Source organism: Delphinapterus leucas, chromosome 15, assembly GCF_059928025.1.
Source record: "Delphinapterus leucas isolate spDelLeu-1000000601 "Yukka" chromosome 15, BTC_Dleu_Yukka2, whole genome shotgun sequence".
NCBI lineage: Eukaryota > Metazoa > Chordata > Mammalia > Artiodactyla > Monodontidae > Delphinapterus > Delphinapterus leucas.
In genome coordinates, this window is record NC_143143.1 from 42,204,847 (window position 1) to 42,214,170 (window position 9,324).

Here is a 9,324-nt window from a genome sequence, read left to right on the forward strand (position 1 = left end):
GGGGCTTCGAGGGAAGCGGAGCAAGTGGAAGGTCCCAGGCCCGGCTGGGGTTAGGACTGTGTGTGTGTGTGTGTGTGTGTGTGTGTGTGTGTGTAGGGGGCTGGGTTCCGAAGGAGGGCTGAGGGGGGAGCACAGAAGGAGGGGGTAGAGTTTCAGCGCGGGGAGGGGGGCGCCGGGGCGCAGTGACGGGAACCAATGAGCTGCCAACTCGCGCGTCTCCGGCGTGACTGCCTAGATTGACGTGGAGGACACGTCAAATTGATCCCCGCACTCCGCAGCCTCCCGGTCAGACGAATTTCTCTTAATCGGATGAAGTTCACCCTAGGCCTGGGGTCGCGGGCGTGGAGAGTGTCCTGGGAGCGGGCGGCGGCGGCGGCGGGCGGCGGCGCGCTCGGCAGCGGCTCACGGCGCTCTTCCAGCCCGCGGCCCGGCCGCCGCGGCTCTCGGCTCGCGCGCGCCCTCCCTCTATGCCTCTCCCGCGGCGGCGGCGCCCCAGCTCTCCCGGACCGCGCCGGGCCCAGCCCCGGCCGCCTCGGCGCCAGGCAGCCGGCCGGCCCGCGCGCCATGGGTAAGGGGAGGGCGGACGAGGCGGGGGGTGTCCCGGCGCCTCCCTTCCCTCGCGCCCTCGGTCCCTGGGAGACCAGGTCCCGGGTCCCGGACTGGCCGCGTTCTCCGCACGCCCCCAGCCCCGGGCGTGGGTGGGGGGCGCTCGGCGTGTCGCGGGAGGGGATGTCCCAAGTAGACGCGTCGGAAGTCGCGAAAGGGCACGGAGGGCTGAAGTGCGCGGCTCCCCCCTCCGTGGTCCCTGCGCGCGTGCCAACTCCCGGGACCGGACCGGGTCCGTTTGCTCGGATTCCGAGGACCCGCCGGTCACCTTCGGAGGTGCCCCGGGTGCAGCCCCTGTCCCTGCGCGGCCACCCTCGGCTAACTCGCCGGTGTTCTTTCCCCTCCCCTCACTCTCGTCGGGCGCGTCCGCAGAGCAGACGTACGGCGAGGTGAACCAGCTGGGCGGCGTGTTCGTCAACGGCCGCCCCCTGCCCAACGCCATCCGCCTGCGCATCGTGGAGCTGGCGCAGCTGGGCATCCGACCCTGTGACATCAGCCGGCAGCTTCGCGTATCCCACGGCTGCGTGAGCAAGATCCTGGCGCGCTACAACGAGACGGGCTCCATCCTGCCCGGGGCCATTGGGGGCAGCAAACCCCGCGTCACTACCCCCAACGTGGTCAAGCACATCCGGGACTACAAGCAGGGCGACCCCGGCATCTTTGCCTGGGAGATCCGCGACCGGCTGCTAGCCGACGGCGTCTGCGACAAGTACAACGTGCCCTCTGTGAGTTCCATCAGCCGCATCCTGCGCAATAAGATTGGCAGCCTGGCGCAGCCCGGCCCGTACGAGGCGAGCAAGCAGCCGCCGCCGCAGCCGGCGCTGCCCTATAACCACATCTACCAGTATCCCTACCCCAGCCCCGTGTCGCCCACGGGCGCCAAGATGGGCAGCCACCACGGGGTCCCGGGCACAGCGGGCCACGTCAGCATTCCCCGTTCATGGCCCTCGGCTCACTCGGTCAGCAATATCCTGGGCATCCGGACGTTTATGGAGCAAACAGGTCAGTGGCGCCGGCCTTCTGTAGCCTTCCTGGAAGGGGCAGAAGTGGAGGGGGGCGAGGCATGCGGGTGAGGGGTCACTCTCGCGGGCCTCCTCCGACCGGTTTTGGCTCAGGGGAGGGCTCCGGGTTGGCCAGGGAGACTGAGGGTCCCGGGCCTTCTGTGGGAGTCCTCGGACATCTTGAACTTTTTATGACAAATATGGAAAATATTTCCCAAATAGAAGAGCAATCACCGACCACAAATTCGGAGGCTTGAAATTGCGCTTTTTCATTCTTGCAAAAAGTATGCAAACCCCTATCGCCAGATCTAAGCCAAACAAACCGCAAAGTCAATTCTGCGACCCTTTCTTAAGATCCCGATCTTTCGGGATCCCTCACCATTCCCCAAAGGGCTCTGTCCCTCCCAGGCCCAAAGGCTCTTTGAGTAAAAGGCGAAGGGTCTGGCTGGCCGGTCTTGCTGTGTGGCCTGAATCTCCAGCAGGCCCCGTGGCCTGGCGGGTGACAGGCGCCTGCAGGCTGCAGCCATCCTCAGGGTGAAAGCTCCCACGGATTTGCCCTTTGCTTGCAATCTCTGGGTGTGGAGGGAAGGGACGGGGAGAGGGGGGAAGGTTAGGGGCAGTTTTGGTGAGGGGCTCAGAAGAATGGATGGGGGCCGGGACCGGGTCCGTAGTCTCTTTGCACTGTCCCCTGCCCCCAGCAGCCGGCCAGAGAGTGGCGTGTTCTTAGGTGCGCAGACTCAGCGGGAGCATAAGAGGCAAAATTCACCGTAGCCCAAGAGACAGGAGGGGCGTCCAGAAAGAAACTGAAGGCTTAGCTCCAGCGGCTGTGGGCCGCGCCTCCAGGCCGTGCACAGGCTTCATTTCTCCTTGTGGCTCAAACCCAGCCTGGGCCGCAGGCTTGGGCCAAAGCTTCCCATGGAGCGTCCGGTGGGGATCTAGCGGGGAGGTGACTTCTCCAGGCCTGAGCTCAGATCTGGAGCTTTCTCTCGGTTTTCTGCACACACACGTGTGCGAGGAGCAGACCTGTGCAGGCGACGCTCACGGGCGGCTGGGTTGATGCCTCTTTCTGGAGGCCCGGGATGCCTCTGGAGGGAGTTGTGAGTAGAAACGGCTTCCAGCCCTCCAGACGCTTATTGAGACATTGAGAAGCCCATATAGTTCTCTTGAGCCTGCTGTGGATTTGAACTCGGACCTTTCGGGGCACCGTCTCTGCAAAGTGGAAAAGCCGCCTGGGCGGAGGGTGCCCAGATCTGGCCGTCAGCCTCTCCCTGTCAGAAACTTCCTGTTTCGTGGGAAGCGGGTGGAGACCTGGGAGGAGCGAGGGGCAGGTCCCCAGCACCCTCCCTCTGCCCCGCTGGGAGCAACAGCGAAATCTGGGGTCCCCGCTGCCCTGAGCATCTGCCGCCGGGTGTTCAGAGGAGCCTGGGTCGTGCTTTCGGATCCGGGCTGGGCGCTTGTAGGCACGTGTTTAGATGTCCGGGCCGGAGGGCTGCCCGTGTGCCCAGCGCGGACTCAGATGCCTCTTCTAATCCTCCTGTGTCCCCGCAGGGGCCCTGGGGGGGAGCGAAGGCGCCGCCTACTCCCCGAAGATGGAAGACTGGGCCGGCGTGAACCGCACGGCCTTCCCCGCCAGCCCAGCCGTGAACGGGCTCGAGAAACCTGCCTTGGAGGCAGACATTAAATACACGCAGGTAACTGAGCGCGGGGAAGGAGGTGTCCTTAATCAGGGGAGAGGGAGAGGGAGGGGGATAGGGAGAAAGAGAAGAGACCCCCTCCACCCCCAGGGGAGGCGAGTTGGGCTGAAGGTTGAGGTCTGGTCTGCGGGCATATTTCTCTCCTTTCCTAGGAGGGGATTGACTTGCCTTTTGCCAAGACACTTTTGCTAAAAAACCTGGGCCCCGTTAACACAAAAGGTTGAGGACTGACTCCCTTTCTCTAAGTCCCGGACGGTGAATATGATGACCCCCTTCACCTTTTGTTATTATTTCTAACAATTTGAGTGGACATCGCTTTGCCACAGTCCTTGCCAGGACAATTAGAGGCCAGACTTCGCATGGGGAATCATTGTGGGGACAGCAGGGAGAATGGGACTCCCCCCACCCCGGTAACTGCCGGTGCTGGAGAAGCCGGCGGGATTGCCCGCTGCCGACGGTCTGTCGCTCCCTCTCCCCGCAGTCGGCCTCCGGCCTCCCCGCGGTGGGCGGCTTCCTCCCGGCCTGCGCCTACCCGGCCTCCAACCAGCACGGTGTGTACAGCTCGCCGGCCGGCGGCTACCTCGCCCCGGGCCCGCCGTGGCCGCCGGCGCAAGGGCCCCCGCTGGCGCCCCCCGGGGCCGGCGTCACCGTACACGGCGGGGAGCTTGCCGCAGCCGTGACCTTCAAGCATCCCAGCCGAGAAGGTGAGGGGCGCGGGCCGGCGGGAGGGGTTCAGACGAATGCTGGAGGATTAGGAAGGGTGCAAAGGAGCAAAGGAGCAAAGGAGAGAGACAGACAGAGACAGAGACAGAGACAGGAGACAGAGAAGCTGGAGTGGGTACCGGCATAGATTCTTCCTCTGGGTTACACTTTAAGCCAGAGCAGATTAATTTCTAATAGGTATAAGCTGTGTCCCTAGAGAGGCAGGCAGAGATTGAGAGAGGCCCCAGGACTGTCCCCTAACTTGTATGGATTAAGAAGACCCCCTCTCTGGGTCTCATTTCTCTGTCCGTAGAAGGGTCTAGAAGGCACCCTCCAGGGGCACCTTCCTGTGGCCTGTGGAGCTGTACCTTCTGTGGAGGACCTGCTGTGGCACCTGAACCCCGCAGGTGGGGTTGGACCTGCCCTGGCCTGGACCCCTTCCACGCACTGCCCATCTCTTTCTTCCATGTCCGAGTTTTTTTTTTTTTTTTTTTCCCCAAGCAGGCCCTGTTTTCCCCTTGCATTCATCTTCTTCAACACATCCTTTGGGAGAGGAGACAGCATTTCAATCATGTGTCTCTAAGTCTAGACTCTTCTCCTCCTCCTCCATAAATCTGCTCTCTGATAAGCCAACTAACAGATTTGAGGTATTTAATTCACGGTCCACAGTGAGAGGGGCATCTTCTTACACTGACCTTTGGGTTCTAGTTTTTCCTGTAACTTGGGAAAAGCTCACCTGCCCTTGACTCTGCATTTTCCTCACGGTGAAAGGAATGACTGGATTTGCCAATTTCCAACCTGCCTGCTTTTAGGTTCCGAGCGCCAGGAATTTGCAACTTCAACTCTAGGAAAAGGCAGGAGTCACTCCGGGGTGGAGGTGGGGCCTCTCGGCCTCAGTAGCAAAGGTGGCTGAGCACGAACCTGGGGGCTGCGTGGGGCACAAGGATGTTCCAGATTCCCGAAGGGTCTTTGCAGCTGATCTGCCTTATACCCACCCAGGCAGAAGTGGGGGCAGGTGGCACTGGGTAGGCAGAGGAAAGGAGGGGCTTCCTCTTTGGTGATACCCAGGCAAAAACTTTATTTCCAAGTAGTTTCATTGAGACATAATAGCGTGATCTATGAAAGAGAGAGAGAGACAGAAAGAAAGTGAGAGAGAGAGAGGATTAAGATGCCAACATTAACAGTCAAGCGGAGGAACAAAAGTTAAAAATTTTTTTGTCACTTTTTTAGAGCACGAAAATTCTGGGATATCAATTTACAAATATTGAGACTTAGAACTCCTTCAAGCTTTAAATTTAATTTAAATAATAGGAAAATTCCACTTGTTCATTTACAGGAAAATCTAAGTAAAGGGAATTTTAAAAGTCGAGACTCAGAGCTCCTTCGATCTTTCCCTTTAAGGACAGATAAGGGGTCTTAGGGGAAGTGTTTTGCTCAGAGCCTTGTCCTCGGACTTGGACCTACTCGTTTTCTTGACACCTGAGGTTATCTGTTGAATTAGAAATTAAAATGGAATTTACCAAATTATACTCATTAGACTAATCGTTTAACTAAGCAGGTTAATTTGATTTAGAAAAGTGTATCCACAAATTTAAACGATTCCCCCTGGGCTGACCCCAAGTAGCAGGAAGACTTAGAAAAAGGACTCGCTATCTTCAGAGTGATGCGGTCCTTTCCTAACAGAGCCATTCTGTCCCAGGGTATTTCAAGCGCTACCTTAGAAACAAATTATGAAATGTAGGTAATAATCCAAAGGTGAAACACACAGTTCTGAGTTCTAGGCTAACTCTAGTTAATTTGATGGGCAGGGGGTACCCACTGGTGGTTAATTTTCTTTGGAAGATACTTTCCTTTCAGAAATACAGAGCCATTGAATGACACTGGCATTCCTGTCCATTTCACCATTATTTTCACTTCCTATTATGAAACATCCCACCCATTTCCAAAATCTGCAGCAGTAATTAGCTACATTCATTGTTAAATTAATAACAATGTTCTGATCCTGACAGTTCTTTAAAGATCCAAGTAAAGGGTCATCGAATAAATCAGGTCGATCATTGAAAATGATTTCTCCAGCTGGCATACAAATGTTTGTGTTTGAACAGGAACATATAAATAATGAGAATTGCATATCTACTTGGGTTACGGATTTTTACTCTTCACATTGGCAGAAAAACGGAATTGAAAGATTGCCCCCACCCACAAGTGGTCTTTGAAAAATTACAAAGCAAAGTAATGTGAATCACTGCCTTTAATTTTCGAATCATTGCTTAAGAAATTATCTTCAAAGAAACCTATCCCATAAGACAATTTACTATCATTAATTGTTCATAAGAGTAGTAGGAATAGTGTCTATTGAACTTCTTCAGTAAGAAAAGTTTCTTTACTGAAAGCAGTTTAATATCACGACGGTTCAGTATAAAACAAATACTTCTGATCACCTAGTCCATACACGGACAATATACACATAATAATATATATTATATTTTGTATATGTATATACATATATTTCAATATGTCCTCCACATCAGGTGCAAATGAACATTATTATCCTAAGATAAGCTTAGATGTCAAATTATTCATTACAATTTATTAACTTTATCTTGGTAGAGGGTTGTGAGTCTGGGTTCCCTATTATTTAGGCAAGACCGTGTGATTTACATTTCCCCACGGTGAAAGGAAACTTTAATTCTTAAGGCCTGAGAGCATAGGAAAGTTCCACTTCATCTACAAGTGGAGGGGGGCCCGTGTTCTAGGAATTCCGACCCCTATCCAGACAAGACCATCTCCCTCCCCTTCCCCTTCCAGACAGGTGACAGACCCCATCAGGCATTCCCTCAAGACAAATGGTATTTACAGAGTGTTTTCAGAAACCTCAAAACCTCCCGGCTCTGAGGTCCCTCCCAGCTGGCTTTTGGAAAAACTAAAGATTTGAAAATCAAATTTATAAGATATTGCATAGGCTCAAAGAAAATGTGTCTTTTATATTTGTTAGAGATAACTCGCGGCTTGTTCCAGTCACCCCTGCTCCGGATTAGTTCTTGAAGGATCCTAAAAGCGAACTTTGCCAGGAACACTAGGGCGCAAGCGTTGGCCTGAGAGCCCGCCGCCGCCAACCTCGGTCTCCTTTGACAGAGCCTTGGGAGACCCCTTTCCAGGACTCCGCTTACATCTCCCCCATCCCCGCCCCGCCCCACCCCAGGGTCCAATATTTTTTAAAAAGCTTGTCCCCATTTCTGCCCATTAAGTTTAAATAAGCTTGCAGAGCGCCTAACGCCGGCCCGAGCCTTCGTGGGGGCCCCGCGACGTACCCACAACGTCGCCCAGATTCCTGCAGGTGGGAAAGGAGGGGCAGAGGGGTCCTATGGGGAGGGACTGGGGCGGGGGAAGAGTTACAAACGCAGCAGCAGGCTCGCCCCCATAGAGTGGAGTGAAATCTGTCTCTGGTCTCCCGGGTGTTTATTTTTCACGAGTTCATTTTCTCGCTTGTCTCTCAGGCAACCGGCCCTTGGCTGAGAAACCTCCAACTCCGGAGTTGTTTTCTAAACAGGGCCTCACCTCCAAGTGTGTGTACTGGGTGGAATGAAAAGGTCTGAAAACCTCGTCGGCTGAGCGGCCACAACTGTGTTTCGGAAAGAGAGCTGAGAGGCAAGGGAGAGCGAGGGGTCGGTCCTGGAAAGGTCTCCAGACCCCTTCGCCACCTCTGCGAAACCAGATGTGCGCGCGCGCGTCCCTGGCGCAGAGGTGTGGGCCCGGCTCCGCGCGGCCCCGGGGCCGTGCGCCAGAGCCGGGGCGAGGGCAGCTGCAGGAGGAAACAGCCGGGAGCTCCCCCTCACCCCAAACTGAGACGCCTCCAAGCTCCCCCTTTAAAGGAGGACGTGTGGAGGAGAAAAGAAAGTTGAAAATAGGCGCTTTTAGGTATAAATAAGCCTGTGCTTTCCAGCGCAGGAGAAGCCGAGGGGCCGGGCGTCGGGAAAGGGAAAAACAGGGGTTGCACAATCGTGGCGTCAATTTTCTGGCTTCCAGTAGCAAAACTTGGGCCCCTTCCCAAAACCCTAAATAATAGAGCAACTCGCTGAATGCTGCCTAATATGGCAAGTCCACTGTCACTAAATCCGGAGGCCCACAGGCCCCAGGACGTGCTGTGCCCACAGTGATGAGCGCATCTGGATCCCCGGGCCGCGGGGGCAGAACGAAGTCTGCCGCCCGCCTAACGCGCGACCGCCTCCCACGTCGGGGGTGATCCTGGCCACCCTGGGCCCTCTCCGCGGGGCATTTTGGTGACCCACCCCCACTCGATTCCCCCCCGGCCCATCACGGGCCCTGAGCTGCTTTGAGGACCGTGACCTGACGCGCTGGCAGCCTCTTGGGCCGGTGCGCCAGCTGGGTCTGGCGTGGGTGGGGGCTCGGGAGGCGGGGTGCGCGGATCTCAGCTCCCCGCTCCCTCCCCGGTCTGCGATCGGACCACCGCCCCGCCCGTGGCCGCCTGGCTCTGCAGCGCCTCCCTGCGCCCGGCGCCCGCTTTACTGAGCGGCGCGGGGCCCGCGGCGCGGGGCGTCTGCAGGCGGGCCCTGCGCGGAGAGCCGCGACCCAGGCTGGGAGGGCGAGAGGCTTCCGCGGGGCCGCGAAGGGTGGGTGCCGAGGGCTCCGGGGAGCGCGGTCTCGCTGCCTCCTTGCAACCCCGAGATGTGGAGCGCGCGCTGCCCCTTCTCCCCGGGACCCTGCGCTGTCGGCCGTGTTCCCGGGTATCGCGGTCCCCGGGTCTCCCGCTCTGCGCAGCTCCCGGCAGTGACCCCACGCCGTGTGCTTCCTCCCGCAGTGGCCGACCGGAAGCCGCCCAGCCCCGGCGGCAAGGCCCCCGACGGCCTCGGGAGCTTACACGGACTGCCCGTCCCGGCCTCGACCTCCTAGGGCCGCGCGTCTGTGAGCCGAGCCCAAGCCCGAGCCCGGAGGCGGCGGCGGAGCGGCGGGCGCAGTGGGGCGCGGACCCGAGGACTCGCCGCGGCCGAAGTGCCCATCAGCCCCGGCCTCGCCCGGCCCCGCGCCCGGCAGCCGCGCTTCCTCCATCGGCCGGGGTTTTCGGCTTCTCTGAACTTTGGCTTCAGACTGTTGCATCTTCGTCGCCGCGACCTTTGCTCTGACGTGGCCTCCCTCGTCCAGCGGGCCTCCAGCGTCTTTTCCTACTTCTCCCCGGGCTGTTTGGCGCCGCCCCTCCCTCCCTTTCTCTCCCTTCCCCTCTCTCCCTCTTTCCCGCTCTGCCTCGCTTCCCTTCTTCCTCCCTTTCTTCCCTCCTTCCTCCTGAGCCTCCTTTCCTTCCCCAC

The 9,324-nt window shown here is 57.9% G+C and overlaps 1 protein-coding gene across 1 annotated transcript; it reads left to right on the forward strand.

Annotated features, from left to right (window-relative positions):
* Window positions 1-309: 309 nt before the first annotated feature.
* On the forward strand, window positions 310-8,914 carry PAX1 (paired box 1). The gene is made up of 5 exons (XM_022594116.1): window positions 310-568; window positions 979-1,608; window positions 3,156-3,298; window positions 3,783-4,005; window positions 8,823-8,914. The coding sequence occupies exons 1-5, from the start codon at window positions 310-312 to the stop codon at window positions 8,912-8,914; spliced, it is 1,347 nt and encodes a 448-aa protein (XP_022449824.1).
* The last annotated feature ends 410 nt before the right edge of the window (window positions 8,915-9,324 follow it).

What these genes read in the sequence shown, in the direction of transcription:
- PAX1 (XM_022594116.1), top strand. Translation starts at nt 310, where the DNA reads ATGAAGTTCACCCTAGGCCTGGGGTCGCGGGCGTGGAGAGTGTCCTGG. An exon ending in GACGTTTATGGAGCAAACAG is followed by an intron (nt 1,609 to 3,155) that starts GTCAGTGGCGCC and finishes GTGTCCCCGCAG; the next exon opens with GGGCCCTGGGGGGGAGCGAA. An exon ending in CAAGCATCCCAGCCGAGAAG is followed by an intron (nt 4,006 to 8,822) that starts GTGAGGGGCGCG and finishes TTCCTCCCGCAG; the next exon opens with TGGCCGACCGGAAGCCGCCC.